The sequence below is a fragment of the Bombus pyrosoma genome, linkage group LG5 (genome assembly GCF_014825855.1).
Source record: "Bombus pyrosoma isolate SC7728 linkage group LG5, ASM1482585v1, whole genome shotgun sequence".
Lineage (NCBI taxonomy): Eukaryota > Metazoa > Arthropoda > Insecta > Hymenoptera > Apidae > Bombus > Bombus pyrosoma.
Genome location: NC_057774.1, coordinates 6,005,656 through 6,022,284, shown reverse-complemented (window position 1 = coordinate 6,022,284; position 16,629 = coordinate 6,005,656). Strand labels below are relative to the sequence as shown.

General features: G+C 45.4%; 1 protein-coding gene across 6 annotated transcripts in view; it reads left to right on the top strand.

The window, feature by feature from the left end:
• LOC122567787 overlaps window positions 1–16,629 on the top strand; it is a 164,715-nt gene that overhangs the window by 141,034 nt on the left and 7,052 nt on the right. For all 6 annotated transcript variants that reach the window (XM_043726776.1, XM_043726777.1, XM_043726772.1 and 3 more), the window contains exons 9-10: window positions 5,944–6,292; window positions 11,364–11,676. In XM_043726776.1, coding sequence (XP_043582711.1) covers window positions 5,944–6,292; window positions 11,364–11,676 — 662 coding nt within the window. The remainder of the gene's footprint in view (window positions 1–5,943; window positions 6,293–11,363; window positions 11,677–16,629) is intronic.

Below are 16,629 nucleotides of genomic sequence, written 5' to 3'. Positions count from 1 at the left end.
ACAATACGTTCGAATATTATTTTCCACCAGCGAATCACAGTGAACAATTCCAGGTTGCAATTTCAACATCGCGATATCAACCAGGTTTATCAGTTATCTACCTCTTGGATCGTTTTCACTATGATTCTAGACCCGATTAACCTCGTTCCTGTCGAGATTTCTGTCCGTATCCTCCGTTCAAAATTGCACTTACGTATCCGCGGTATCAACAATCTCGCAGTTTTCCTTTCCTCTAGCTACGAGAGTATCGTCGGCGCGAACGTCTACACGACGCGGCCTCCAATCTCTCTTCAGGCACTCGGATCTCAATAAAGCCTGCCCCGCAGCTGAACACGCCTATTTGCTCCCGTTACGGGATTCTAATCAATCCGCTTCTGGTTGCCCGGCTGGATTCAGCTGCCGATAGCAAGCAACGAGAAAAACGATATAACCACGTGAACGGATGAACGAGCTCGCTTCAGCTTTTCACGTATATATAGAAATATTTCTTCGATAGAAATATTATTATTAGCTATTTCTTTGCTTTATATACGGGAATAAAGAGCCATTAGCGTGGACAGAATTATTGTAAAGTGCACGAAGAGGTAGGTGTGCGATAAAGAAAAAAGAAAACAAAAACAAAGAACATGTTTGGTAAATTTTTCATCTGGGAGAAACAAATAGAAAATGTAAACCATTGTTATATGTGTCGATGGAAGAGATATAAACAGAAGACGATATTTTATTATTATTTTTATTTGTATAAATACATGATTTTATTTGGACGAATCGTTAATGTTATTTATATGGAAATAAATATTTAAACAAATTCAAAGTATCTAGGTACTAAGAGGATTACTATGATTACGAGGAGGAATAAACTTATTTGTATAAAAGCCACTTTTTAGATCGATGGACGAATCGAAATGCGATTGATTCCCGAAACTTGTTCAAAGAGTAATCGAAATTTGATTTGTAGGTCAGCGTACTTCGTGCACCGAGACAAAGCATCAAAGCATTCCAGTATCGTTGCAACTACCATGGTCCCTGTAGCCATCGCAGACTGTTCGTTTCCTTTACACGATTGGCTACAGCATCGATCCACGATTCTCGACCTCGGCCCGATCTTCCGTTCCGCCGATACTAACCGCAGCGAGCTGACTTTTTCGTCTGAACGTAATTAGGGAAGTCCCGTTCGACTAATTTTAAAAGGTAGACGGGAAACGCGCAGTCTGGAAAACGGTTTACGTCTGACGGTATAACCGGTTCGCTGGCGGAGAATATGAAACGTAAATTGCACGTTCGGAGTACGAGCTGTCGCGCTACGAAATTGCATCGCAGAGCACGCTCATCGGCCGGGGAAATTGAATGAATCTCTTCGTTGTCGTCGATTGACATTTGGGTCAACGTAAGTAGCGCGCACCGATAATGATTATTTCCAGGTTTGAGAACTCGCCAAGCCGCGAGGAAACGAGAGATGCACGTACGCGTACGATCGATGCCGAACGCGGAATGTTTCGGACGCTCACGCTCCGTAGAATCGGCGAGCTTCGTCTCTGCGTCTTATTTTTCCTCCTTTTATTTGTCCTTTTTAACGAATTACGTAATTATCCTGGTTTGTTCGTGACGCCGGCGAGCTATTCTCGACTTTAATGAAATCCAAGAGGAAAAGAATAAAATTCGCCCGGATGGGTGAAGGGAAAAGATGCTGCCGGCGGTTTATTATTCTCTTTGCCATTGCGCTTGTTCAGCGTAGCACGAGCGCGAATGAATTTAGATGCAACGAGAGCCCGTAATGTTCTTCGATAATATGGGTCAAGCTCCAGTTTCGTCGAGCAAATGGAAGCCCTTAATACGCGCGTGTGCCTCCATTATCTGTCTTAAGTGGTTATTTAGTGAAATAGGGCCAACAGCGTGCAAAAAGCACGCTACTCCACTTGAAATCGGATCTCTTATCGCGATGCTTAATCTCCCCCTCTGCGACAGGCAAACCATCGCCTTCAAAGTTGAAGCTGCATCGTACGATCGTTTAACTTCGTGTCAATCGCGATCGTAGGAAATTTACAAGCAAAGATCGAAAACCAGTTTACTCTGGATAAATTTACAATGCTCGATTGCTACGCGGTACGTCGAAGGTTAATAAAGCACCCTTACCGCGAAAACGTAAGCCCCTGCCTGTAATAAATTCCCGATCGATCCAGCCAGGCTACCACCTACTATAAACAGTTGGTAACTCGAAGAACTTGAAGCGCACCGGTCGGAACTATTAACGGGCTCCTCGACATCATCGAAGAACAACACCGAGGCGTTTGCATCACGCGCACTTCCATCCCCGCGCCCGATGTTTGCTCGCGATACTCGACTTCTTGATCTTGGCGAAACTTCGTGTTATTAACGTTTTGCGTTCATCGAGCGATATGAAAACAAAACGTTGCACCGATACGCCTTCATTTGTATTTCTAATAAAACCTCCTCTCTATCTCCGTACCGATTTGTATTTAATTCTAATGTGTAACTATAGCGTTACGGTACGTGCACGAGTTCTTCTCGCGAGAATCTACACGCCTCAAGCTGATTTTTCACGATTTTGAACGTTAACAATTGTGACGCAAAGTTTCGGTATCCGAAAATTTCTCAGCTTCTCGAAGAGGCTGATCCTCGTGTAGTTCCAACCGCCTTTCCAACGGGTTACTGCACGTAATTAATCCACGGCGGACACGCGACCGCGTTTTACGTGTCCGCTGCTTGTGCACGCGTCTCGAGCGTAACCGGAGACGGCGGAGCCGAGGAGTCACGGCGGGCTTTGAACAAAGTCGGCGGAAACGCGGTCGACGTGAAACTTAACCGAGCGGTCGGTCGTTTCTTTGCCTCGCGTTCGATTATTCAAATGTTCCCATTCCGGGATCCTGGTTCGTCTATTTTTCTTCCTGCATCGATCACGAGGATCCTATAGAAGGTGGGCTTTTCCAAGAGTCTCGTATTTTTGACGAAGTTTTTAAAAGATCAGCTAAGACGAAAGAATAAGTATGCTGAAACAGCCTGTACAAAGTGGAGCGAAATTTAAAACAGGGAAAGGAGTATAGAATGAAATAGTAGAAAGCGTGGTCCCTTTCGCACGTTCCGTGAAATAATAACAAATTCTGCGGGGTGAGAAGGGGGTTAAACGAACTCGGAGAAATGAGTATCCGAGCGGATTCGATCGCGCCTCGGAGATTCGAAGCGGAATTAAATCGGTTTGGAACGAGAGAGAACGTTTCTATCCAATGTGCCATGGTCGATGGAAACGGCCATTACGACGCTTTAGAACGGGAAATGGTTTTTGCGCGGGTTACCATGGCGGGCGAGCCAAAGTAAATTCGTCGTCGAGTCTCGCGATAAAAACACCAGACCCGATACGACCGACGCGATTGTCGTCGCGTTAAAACGATTCGTCAAGAGGCAAAAAGATGTCTTTCACCTAAACGCGAACCCATTCGAAAAATCTTCTGTCGTCTCGCTTTTTTCCCCTTTCTTCTGCAAGAACCGACGCTTCGATTCTCACTGGGTCGAACGTGGGTTCAAGAGGAACGAAAATTACGTAGAATATTGTACGACCGGTTAAACCGTGTCTACTATTGACACTTTCAACTTCCAACCAGTTTTCCATTACGAAGAAACTAACGTTTTGAGAGTATCTATACCTCGCACACTTTGCTGCTCTGAAAGCTGCCGCGATACCAGCTGCCTCGAAGAACCGTATGAATGATCACGCTTTAAAACAACGCTCTCTCTCTCTCTCTCTTTTTCTCTCACTAGCTCGTAAAGAATAATGAATCCCATCGGCGTTCCGCGGTTGGTTATTACCTTGAGCTACTCGTCGGTCCTGTCGTTGCTAATTGTTCCTGCGCGGAACACGACCGAGTAACGAGGGCAGACAGAGTCAGGAATTCCTAGCTAGAAGTTGGCGAGCGGCGAGTCTCATTTCCTGGCTCGAAGCGGCATTTTCCATTTTCCTCTGACGCACGTCGCGCGTCCAAAGGAGCCTCTTCAAGCCAACGGAAATATCGCTACAACCTTCCTTCGTAACTCACGCCAGGATGAACCAAATTTCGACCGACAGGGACCGCTGAAAAAGTTTTAGGGCGAAAGGTCACGGCATGGTAACACGCTACGTGGATGTTCCGAACAGGAATTAATATTCCAAGCAGAGTTCATCGGTGGCTGATCTCTCGTCGAATTTCCAGTGATTCGTGACTGCCACGTACGCCTCTACGAGACCACATCCGAAAAGGAGTTTGGTAACTCCTTGCAAATCCGGGACGAATTAAAGCTATCACGCGCCAGCAGCTCTCGAAAATGCCCGCGGATATAATGAGATTATCGCATCTGTGACTCGGACGTGGTTTTATCCCTTGAAATTCGTCCCATCTTTGTTCCTCTGGCGGGTTTGAACGGTTCCAGGGATCGTAGTGGAGTCGAGCGAAGTGGAGAACATTCCCTACCTTTCATACCTGTGACATATATTTCATCCTAATGTTAATTCCAATTTTTGCTATTACAGAAAGCACGAAAGTAAAAGAGCCTACGATCACTGCGGTATTTATCATCGCTTTGGGGTGTTCAAAAATGCAACGCGGAGAATGCGAGCTCGCGTAAAATTTTATCACGCACGACCCGCTCGTCGCGAACAATCGACTTTATAAATTCTTCCGGAATACACATTGTTCTCCTATAGCCAGCTCGTAAATGTTTTATACTTTTTATTCTGAGCACGAGCTGCTGCGTAGCTTCTTCGCGATAAAGTTTCTCTAGCATTCATGATAATACGATCGACGAAAGGAGAAACAGGTAAACTGGGGACGAGACGAGGCTGTCGTAAAACAAGAGTCAGTCCGCCTGTAAACTGAAATATTTTTATTGCCGACCGCACGCGCTACGCAATTTACAGTAATGACGCGTTCGCGAACGAACATCGGGAAAGATACGCGAATATAAAATTGAACGAGCAAAGGGCGAATCTTCTTAAAGGATACAAATCCTGGAACGCATGTTTTGGAAGCTTGCCGTAAATTTTCGCCTTCACGCCACACTTGCATCCCGGTTTCATCTAGCAGTGCGTTCAACCGTGCGACGTATTGTTCGTCATTGAAGCCATTATCTTACAGAGCGTTGGAGCACGATGCGGAGAAGGAGGAGGGCCCTTAATAGAGTTCCCTTCGTAACCACTTCCTGTCCGGATCCGAGCCTGTCGCTTACTTTACGAACCGCCTGGTAACGCGCTAGCCGACCACGTTTCCCTTCTCGCTTATACACTTCGTTTATATTAATTCTACGCGGCATAAGCTTTACTGCCAGTAAACTCGGCTGAACGCTCTTAAAGACACCGCTACCCGGGTTGTCGTCTAATGCAAACGTCGGAAGGCTTTACCTTGCCCTGTGGAATCTTACGAGCTTCCTTACAGGATAAAGCGTTTCTCGTTGTTCATCTGCAAATTGCTTTAACATCGGCCACTTTGTACAAATCATAGCATGTCGCGATTTCCAGCCATGGTTTTCACATGACGAGCATCGTTATTGCCCTAGCGTCGAAAGTACTTCAATATGATGTTAAATTGTTGTTTATAACACAACAATTATTTCCTTTCCAAGCCTGAAATTAACTTCCTCGGAAGATCGTACTTGTCGAGCAAACTTGGAAATGCGTGCGGATATTATTTCTACCTTATATTATTTAATTAATTTGTTATTTATGTATAACAAATATTCACGCTAGAACCTTCGTTTACTTTCATCACACCGTTCTGCAATCGTTTCCTTCCGAAATGTAGAAGCAACATCGTAGAAAACGCCCCAGACAACCTTACAACTAACCCGATCTTAGACCTGACATATTTTCTTTCAAGATGCTGTCGACCAAGTTTGCATCGTCGTTCGATCTTATCTCAGTGATCTATCCATGTTAAGAAGATCCGTGTGATTGTATAGGTTCAGGTTCCGGTTCTGGAAGCAGCGGATGCGCGTCCAGCACCCTTGGCACGCTACCCCTAAACCGTTGCTACTCGTCGCTGCCCCGAGGCGCGTTGGCAGCCTATGGCAGTTTGACAAGGCCCGCTACACTGCCGAGACTTCCTCTTGGGCTTGGCCTTGGTCCTGCGCCCGCTACCGGAAACGGACCGTTGCCGCAGAACGACAGGGACAGGGACAGCAACGGGAGCAGCAAAAGGAACAGCGACAGCGTGCTCTGTCATCGTTTACCGCTGCTACATCCGTTACCCACCTGCGACGTTAGCAGTCATCAAGGAACTGGCTTCCACGAGATCTTCAACGCTATCAGGTGAGGACTATCTTCGTGTGATTTAATAGGTGGACGTTTTAGGGGCTAGTCAGCAATTAATTAAAGGAACAAGAACTTGGGTAGTCGTCGAGCAAACTTGGAAGTACTCGTGATCAAAAGAAAATGTTCTTTTAATTATAGCAAATTAAAAAATTGTAGAAAAGATAGACGTTTCTGGAATAACTGTTTAATCTAAAGTTTCGGAAAGGGTGAAAATGTCGGAGGGGTGATTAATTAAATTTAGAGATTCGTCGAATAAATCTGTATGCAAAAGATTAAGTTATTTAATTGCGAGAGAGGGTTGCTTCACGTTTGATACTGGCGAGAGGAAAATTGAAATAAACTGCGAACTCCAGAATTTTCATTTACGACTTACCGAAAAACCGCCGGTAGTGCTAGGGTTGGCCCCAGACGTCTCGCAACTTCGTAGGCCGTGGTACGAGCCGCTGCTCTGAGTTCCTCGAGGAAAGTTTTCGAGATTTGGTTTTCGAGCAGCCGGTAAATGAGTTATGGAAATTAAAGAGACGAAGGAGAGTGGCCATTCAGGAAATTATACGAACTGCCGCTGGGAAGTTTCCGCAAAGGCCGTGCTCTCCCCTTCAGGATGGACGATTGTTAGGCGAGAAATTTAAGAGCGACGGGGTTAGATTGCGTCAACATCGTTCTTGCAAGGTCGTTGAAATTGCGAAAGTTCCTCCCACCTCTGGTCTCTCTAGCTTTCGGAAAATATCGCTTGAAATTTCTCGAATAAATGTCGCTTTACATTTTCACCAACATATCTCGAAACTAAAAACAATATTTGCCAGAGCAAACAATCCATCAGCATACAGGTTGTCTAGCGTGTTACGCTCGCTGGAGATTCTATGGGGTTTTATCGACACCAAAGAGTTTTCGAATGAAATTCTGTCACCTGCCCGCAGCATTCGTCCTGCTGGGTGTTAATTTCAGGTCTCACCTGCGCGTCACCTGGAGACCGTTCATTGTTCAGACACATGTGACCTCGACAAATCCCCTTTTCAGCCTCTGTATTTCCATTACACAGCCTGCAATGGAATTCTTTCATCCACGTTTCACATCATAATTCGGACGACCCAGCTGCGAGGGGAAATTTCATGCGAATTCTCGGTATAACCGCGTCGAATAATCTCGCGGCTGCCAGTTTTCCTTGCGCAACGTTATATAAACCGGATACCGAAAATTTTTCAAATATCGAGCACGCCAGCGGGAAACCGCCGTGTTACACACAGCGAACAGCCATATACTTTTTAATCTCGTGCTTGGATTCACCTATGAATTTCATTTCGTAATTTCCTTTTCTTTTTTCGGTGGTTTTGTCAAATATAATATCTAAAAAATATAAAAAACACGAATGAGAGAGCGAGAAGGGAAACAGACACCGATTACACGGTTCGAACGTTCAATTACACAAAACAGCTGGAATCCATTTTGATTTGACGCGTGTCGTTGTTGAGATTTCAAGGCGGCCGTAAAACGAAAGTGTAAAACGAGGAACAAGGTAGAAACTAGAGACGTCGTGCGAGAATCGTCGTAAAAGGAACGGCGACAGGCATTCGTGCTTTTCCTCTATTGGCCGTGGCCTGAACCATTTGTTCCGTGGCCCGTTGATGAAAAGGCAGCCAGGAAGAAAGCACACTCTCGCGTCCTTTATGAATCCGTTTACGAGCGCGAGCTTCGGCGCGATACGTGGCGCGTTGGAACACGCTGCGAAACGGAAGTCGACCGGCTGCGTCGCGGCCCTCAGGCTCATTGTTTCTCCGTTTAGGAACGAATCTCCGTGCGTCAACCCTGAAACGTGAAAAATAACTTACACCCTGTTCCTTTGCTTTGTCCCCTCCCTTTGTTTCATCGGCTTTTTACACAACACATAACAGCCACGGAATCTAGCCTCGCCTTCGCGCTCTTTCAACGTTTGACATTTTTATCCAGTCTCTTAAAACTCGTTCCAATGAGAAATTTGTCCATCCTCGAATTTCCGTTGAAATTTCACGCCGATTACTATCGATGATATTACGAGCAATTTTCTATTTGCATTGATATTATGAGCATATTTCTATTTTCTGAGCAAGACACGCTTTGATCGTTTCCAGCAGCGTATCTCGCTGAGTCGCAGGGTTTACCGGAAACACGTTTTCAATGGCAAAGAGTCAGACCGACGCGGGGAAATAATCTCGCAAATATTTTTCTCGGCTAAGTCCAATTTACTCGCATCTGACGGGCCGCACCGTATTTTTAATTAAAAACATCGTCCAGCCATTCATACGCGTTCCAAGCAATCCACTCGCGTGCGCAACCCGTGTTTCCAATTCGTTGTAACGCACGGGAACGCGAGCGAGTCAAAAGGCTACTCGAAGAATCCAGATGGTAAAGCGAAACAGTGTTTCGCCTCGACTGGCGATGCAATTAAAAGTGTCCGATCCGACTATACATAAATAAAAAGAGCTATTTTAAAACACATAGCAGTTGAACGTAGTCGGCGGTAGCACGTACAATCCGTTGATAAATTAAAAACATCGTTTAAAAACTTGTACAAATTTATGCTCTAAATCAAATATCTGGCTCGATCGAAATTTTCGACGGTAACTGAGTTTGATGGGAACTCTGGTAGAAGGAGGAAAAGGCAAAAGTAGAGAAGTATGGCGCGGGACGCGGTGCAGTTAATGTTGTTAAGCATCCGGATTGCTCAGGTATACGCGGCCCGTGCCGTAACTTCGGACAATCTTCTTTGAGTGCAGTTGAAAGGGAACTACAGGAAGACTGCAAGTTCTAGCTTGCTGCAATTAACTTGTTTACGACTTACAATAGCTAAGTGTACCTATCGATTCCTGCTTTCTTTGCACATTCACTCTCTGCTGTTTCTTTATTCGTTTAGAGAAATTCCTCTGTGACTATTTCACGTTGCCTCGAATTTCCACGGGACTCGCGATTTCATTCAGCTAAAACGTATCACTGGAAAACTCGAGTAAATGTAATTCGCTGAGTGTTCCATTTTAACTTGTAAAGGATTTCTCCGGACCGCGCAACCGTTTAAAAATCGCATTCCGCTTTCCATCGATTTATCCAAATATTTTTACCTTCGTTCTTCTTTTCATTAGAAAGGTGTGTCTCGAACATGGAACGTACAAAAGGAAAATTACGCGGAGAGTCTAAAGGCCGATACCCGAAACAGCTCTTTCAACCGTTTAGAAACCACGGTGTTCCATTGTCCATTCATTTATCCAAGTATTTTTACGTTCGCGGTTACAAAGGTGTTTTAAGCGTTACACGGAACGCTCAAAAGGAAAATCAATCGCACGAGGAGGCGCGATATCCGAAATACGTCGCGTAGCCCGTGATCCATTGCTTACCTGGCGGCCGTTTATTCTCGCGGCGGAGTGCGAGGTTTCCTAGCGGAGAACGATACCGAGCGGTTGAAATCGAGAGAAAAACGGTGGTCGATACGCGCTTTGATTTAAAGTATCACTTTTATTGGCCGAGTAGCTTATCCGCCGTGAGCGGTCCGAATAAAATGTTTATTCTCGATGGCGATTCAAAGCACGACCGGCACGTACCAGCTCGCAAGCTATATTTTTCCTGCGATAGATACGTCCAGCCCACTCGCTGCAATTTACTTGTGCCGGATACCATTAAAGGAGCGCCATTAGCTGTGCACGCCGCTACCAAGCCATGCCACCACGCTAATAGCCCGAGTAAATATCCTCCGAGGAGTGGATACTATTAAATCCAGACGCGATCCCGACCGATCCAAACGATCGAGCTCCTTCAATTGTCCCTATTAAACGCAGGTATACGCAGTCCCTTGCTACGCGTGGTAAGGTTTCTTCTGGACGAAAGTTACCGTGAACGTGGACGGAGAGAACCGCTCTAGAAACAATGGAATTCTTGTACAACCCTTGTGCAACTGTTGTGAGCCGATAAGTCTGATTCATTAAGTTATTGCCGGAGCCTGAAACTTTTAGTGGGCTCGATTGCATTAAATCCGACGTGACGAGACGTATCGGTTAGTCAGACACATCTGCGTGGAGGATTGCGAGCACGTGTTAATGGATGATCTGATTTGTCGGGGAACTGTTCAATTTACAAGCGTACCGGCGAATAATCAACGCTGCTCGGAATCGATCTCGTTAAACACAGACGGGTCCGCGTTATCTCGCTTCCTATGGCGGTAATTGCATTTACTTCAGACCTCCATTTTTTTAACAATCTTAATTTCCTTGCCGATCTTTTCTTTTTTTCCTTCATCCGTCCAGCCAGCGCGAGCGAGATTTAATTAAAAGTCTATCTGTGTTCGATTAATAAAGGGGACCCACCCCCACCAACCGGCGTAATCATCGATCTTGCGTAATTACTGAGCTTGTCAGTTGCTTTGATTAAATCCTTCTTCTTCAGTTTCACAGTTCCTTCTCCGGTTTGTGGCTCTATATCGAAACAGGCAACATGGAAAGAGGGTCTGTTATAATTCCGTGCAAATTACGCTGCGCTATTTGTTAATGTAGATCGTACGTTGTTATTCGTGGAATGTGGGTCACTGATTTAAACGAGATTGCGAACTAGAGATTTGTATCGACGTTCGAGTTTAATTTCTTGTTCCGTTATGGGCAAACTCACAGCCGTAATGGAAACCCCTGTTAGCCCTCTCTCGTATTATTGGTCCACTTTTCCTATGCTAATTCGCCATTTCTCCTATCGTAGAGAGTTCACGATCCTTCCAATTACCGATACTATTAACCCCCGAGTGAATCCTCGTTAGAACTTGAATCCAATCCAATTGCGTCATAAGGACACTGAGAATCCACTTTCCTTTTTATGTAACCAATTTCCTCCGCCTCTTTTTAACCTCTTATTCATTTCGTCAACTCTCCTTACAGCTTTCTTCTCTATTCCTTCGCTTGTCATTAAAATTTTGCTCGTTAGAATTTCATTTTCCAAATATCAATTTCCCTCTACTAATTTATTGAAATAGAATTGCAAAGCGAATAGCGACGGCAACGTCGACCAGTCGAGAATTACGCGAGTATTCACCTAATCGGCGATGATTTATCGAATTCCCCAGAGAACCGAATTGCAAGCTGAGGTCCTTGAACGTGTCTAAGTGTTTGCTCGGCGGATTAGATGCGGGCTGCTTGGGGGAGACCATCAGAAGAGCGCGCAATTTGGATGCTTTAAGGGCTGCTGGTGCGTCCAGACCAGCGGACGTGATGCCATTGGTTCTTGCATTGACGGAAGCGCCTTGTCTTCAGCTCTTGGATCTGGCCAGTCCACGGCTAGCCCTCGACGATCATCCTTCCAGATTGCTGTGTCACGCGCTCGCCAGGAACACCACCCTTAAGCTGCTCAGTCTCGAGGGTTGGACTTTCAGAATAGAGGTAAGTTCGTGCAGAAGTTGTTTGATAATTTTTACACGTCAACACCACAGGTAGAAACCATGTTAAGTCACGTTACTCTTTTATTTTATAGAATAATATTTTAATAACCGAATATGTCATCAACCAATTCTACATCTAAACTACATATCGTTGTATTCGATTTTGGGCTTCGACGCGTGTTTCTATCGTCGTCTTGAACATTTAACAAGCACATTAGTATCGTTATTTATGGAAATTAATTGTATGCATCGTATCTTGGAAAGGCTCGTACGGCTTGCACCTGTGTATTTTATATTAAAATACTTTCTAGCCAACGAGTGATGTAACAGTCGGAAAATCCACATGCGGAAGGTAAATTGGCAAGAGGGCGATAATTCGCGAGGAACAGAAGGCGCTGATTTGTATTCGTTGAGCAACCGACACGGGGGAAAGCCATAAAAGTTGAAGAGGGGAAAAATAAAGGGTGGGGGCGTCGAGTAAGAATCGTTCGAGCGGCAGGCTTCCCGTTTCCTGGTCGGTGGCTTGCAATTCCGAAAGTGCTAGCTGGTAATATCCTGGTGCTGCTCCGCAGCTGGCCGTAGCTATGCAGCACAAAGTTGCATAACGGTCCCGACCACCGCGTCCGACGAGAGAGCAGAATTCCAACTAGCCGTCTCAATAACAATGTCTGAAAAGTTCGTGTAAGCCCTGCCGATGCGCGGCGCCGCTCAAACCTTCTTAAATCTGAAATACCAGCCGTGAGCATGCCGCAAAGCATTCTTTTATTCCCGCCGATTACCGCTTTGATAACGCAGTAACACAGAAAACTGCTTACCGTATTAAACTGGCGGATAGCACAACAAGCGAAAAATTCGATTTCGCGTTATATCGAAACTAACGTTCCGCGTAAATACCAGCCGACTTCCGAGTAAATCGAAACGATGTAATTTTGCCGGTTTACCGATCTGCCCGTGGTCGACCAACGTGAACGTAAGATCTGCTAAGAACGAGGTGTACGCGCAATTCGAAACCGTGAAATTTTCAGCGTTCCGTGAGCTTATATCGCGTCATTGAGATTTCGAGAATACGAATTCCATTACTTACTTCGATTCCAAATTAGAATATTAGACATTGTCCTTCCCTAAGAATTGCAAATAGTATGGCTACGAATATTATCGAATGGGATTTCACACGTCCGTTCGTTTTTCTACGACTCATGGTTCTTTATCCTTCTACACATTCTCCATGCGTGCTTTCGTCTTGAAAGAATAAATTAAACGAAAAAAGTAAGGATCAGGCGATCGATACTAAACGAACGGCCACGGAGTTTTGCGGTTACGTTTTCGAGGTTTCGACGGAATTACGAACAAAGCGGGATCCATAAAAGGAACTGATGAGGTATCCGGGGTCTACTAACAGTAACTTGGTGGCTCGTAAAAAGAATCACTCGAGAAGTCTGTGGTTTCCAGCCATGGAACCGAGGTCACAGGGATTTGCGCATATCCCCGTGCTCCTCTTCTTTGGAATTTTTAACGACACCGCAAGACAGATCTGCTGGAAATTCCATCGAGTTTGCCAGCTCGTGCTACGTCCTAGCCATATTCGACGCGAGGCAACGACACGATTTGAAACCGTCGGGCGGAAACGAGCACGAGAAACGACGCGCTCCGCAAACAGGAAATTCAACCGTTTTCATGCGCGAATTTTCGTCGATTTTCCCCCACCGCCGGCGAACAGAACGATTTCCCTCGCAAACCAGCGGAAACGCCAACGAGATTGGACGTTCCACAGACGATTACACGCAGGGCACTCCCTAAACGCGTCACCTAATCAGATTTATGACGTCGAGATTTCGAAACGACCGGCTAGCGGTCGGGGAACCGACCGACAGGTGTCCCTGATGCGCATTATTTTCACACCGCGCTTTGATTAACGTCCAGAACCACTGGCCACGCGCAGCAATTGTACGTCGATTACTGCAATTTCATCGTCCATTGCCGTTTCTTCGTTCCCTCTGAATTATTCGGCAACGATCAGCCTGAACCGATGAAATAACGTTGGCAAGTTTCAACAATAAGAAACGTGATGCATCGAATTCGGCACGACAACAGGTGTCTTCGATGGCAATTACTTTCACCATGCTTCCACGGAGATGGACGTCGATCGTTCTACTTGAGACGAAGCGTGCGCGTTGCAGTGGTAAGTTTAATTAGAAGCGGTCGTCAATTAAGAGCGAAACTTGCTCCTTGTCTTCGTCCTTTCCGCTTTTCGCTTCATAAAACGCTTCATCTAGTCGCACCTAGTCGACTTGGTATCCCTTCTATGTGTGTACATATATCTGCCGAGTATATAACATAAATACTTCTCTCTCGGTTCCTTCCATTGAACCTCTTAACCTTCTCCCGGGGTTCTATCTCCGCCTAAGCCATTGTTGGCGACGAGCCATTGTCTCTGCTACGAGTAGGAGTAGTGGCTCGCGAAAGGGACAAGACAACCGAAAAGCGGCAGAGGCGAAAGAGAACACGACCGCGAGATAATCCTAGCAGGTGCGCCGGAGGATTATCCTAAAGTGGGTAATTAATTATCAGCGATACCGGCCGACCGAGGAAAGTAGAGAAGATAAAGGATAAGTGACTTGGGTATTGTTTAGTCCGCATACTAATTGCTATGGGAGGAGTCAACGTGGAAAGAGAAGTTCGATCCTCTTCAGAAAGGAGAGAGAGCTAAGCCGTCGCATCGACGCGAAATATCGTTGATCTTTTTGTCGTTGCCTCGCGTCGTAGAACGTCACGTCGTCGACTTACAATGGATTCTGTTTGCTTTAGCCTCGGTTGGAACTTCGTTAACTAATGCGAGCGTACGTGAAGATGGAAATGGCTTACGAGCTCATCGTCGATAGTTGTGGGCGCAGCGCGTTCCCCTAATTAGCAAGCAGTTAATGTTTCCAAGTACCTCGACCGTCTCAAACGTCTTCATGAATAATACAGAATGACCTATTTTATCACGTTCACCTCAAACACGAACTCGTTGTTCTCGCTGAAAGCAACGTTTAAGTAGAAGCTCGCTGGAACGCGACACCCACATTCACCACGTTTAAAATAGAACAAGAATTCGACGAACATTCGTTCCATTTTTACCGCAGACTCAAAGATACCGGAATGTTTGCCGCGCGATAGACGATAATGTTGACTGTACGAAAAGCTCAGCTGTCAGCGGACTGACGAAACACCGAGTCGTTTCACTCAGTCTCGTAGTAACTTTTCCGCTTTAATTGGAAACCTATCATTACGCAGGTTGCGTCAATAATGAAATTCACGAGCTGCCTTTGGCCATCTGGTCAGACGACTGAAAGAATTATACGCTGTAAAGTTCCCTTTGTAGGAATTATCCGATCGACGCGACGTCTGGTAGGGGACGCTCCTTTTCTACTGACTGAGCATTAAAGCCTGTTTCTACTACCGATTCGAGACTCAACCACCGTGAGCTCCCTTTGTTCCTTTTCTTCGTTGCCTTCCGTCTTCTCCTATAAAATGCCATCCGCCATTCTATTTGTCGCAGGCGTACCAGAAGCCGCAATAGTAAAACCAAAAGAAGAAGGAGAAGGAAAGTAAAAAAGCCGAGATTCCTGTCCTCTTCTTATCGTGAAAAGTCGAACGAGCAAATGGAGGGAGAAAAAGTAGAAAATTTCGAATGGCGATATGACCAATCGTAAAAACCATCTATACCACTATACTGTATGGAATACGATGAACCTACATATGTATCACACATACATGACACGAAGCTCGTAAAAGAAGCATAAGAGAAGAAGAATTTGAAAGAGACCAACCGCGGAATTACCGTAAAATTCGGGATTACTCGTTCGACTTCTCATTGCTTCTTTGTCCTTTCTCGAGACATCTTGCGGTGTCTAGGATTTGACATTCGCTTCTATTCGTATTTCACGATAAATTTGCGGATCCAAACCTGGGCTGCAACCGGATTGATACGAAGAAAACGAGGATAAATTCATCTCGTCGATAAGACGAGTTTATCCGCAGGAAACGTGCGACGTGTTGTTCCCTGCGAGATTTACGTTCGTAGCCGCTACTTCTTTATTCCGAATACAACGTCCTCGCGACAAATTTATTCAAATTGCACGTCGGAAAGGCCACTAATGATTGCGTGGAACAAACGAATCGGAGCGATCGGCTCAAGGTCTTTGATACCTCGAAGACAAAATGTATTGAAATCAATTTCTGTACGTGTCCAAACACACACGGGGGTGTACGGACGTTGGAAACGCTCGAAGCGTCTCGACGCGATCACGAAAAATGTGATTTATTTAAAAGCAAGAAGACACGAACGAGATTTCGCCTTTGGCGAAATAAAGCGAACGATATCGAGGCAAAATACTCGACGGACAAACAAGACATATATTCGCGACGCGACCAAATGGATTCTCCATTATTAAAAATGCTGCCGTTCGCTCGTCCGTGTGATTCAATTTACTTAAATCTGCCGGCAAAACTCGCCAGCAAACTGGCATCGCTGCATCATCCGACGCAGCTACATCGTTCCGTAACCAATTTCCCCGGGAAATAGAATACAGGAGAAATGGCGCATTAAGTGGACAAATCGATCATTGCCGGCCGAGTGGAACGACCTGGCCATTACTCGGAAACGCTCGCTCAAACATCTTCTTATTTATTATCCACCTGTGACGCGGTCCGAGCTTGGATGATTTATAACCTTTTCCTTATACGCAGCGTCGGTCACGCTAATCCAATGTTAATCAACTGCGGAATATTTCACGCATTCTACGACTTTCCAAAGTTTCCAAGTTGGAGTTGCTAAAGTAAAGAGAGATACATAAGTAAAGCAACGTTAAATTTCTCTACAAATGGAGATCACAGAAGAGGAAGATGACAAGTACATTCTTGTTGATTTTCTAATTTCCATGTCATTCGTGCTCTATCGTTCTTAAATTTTGAT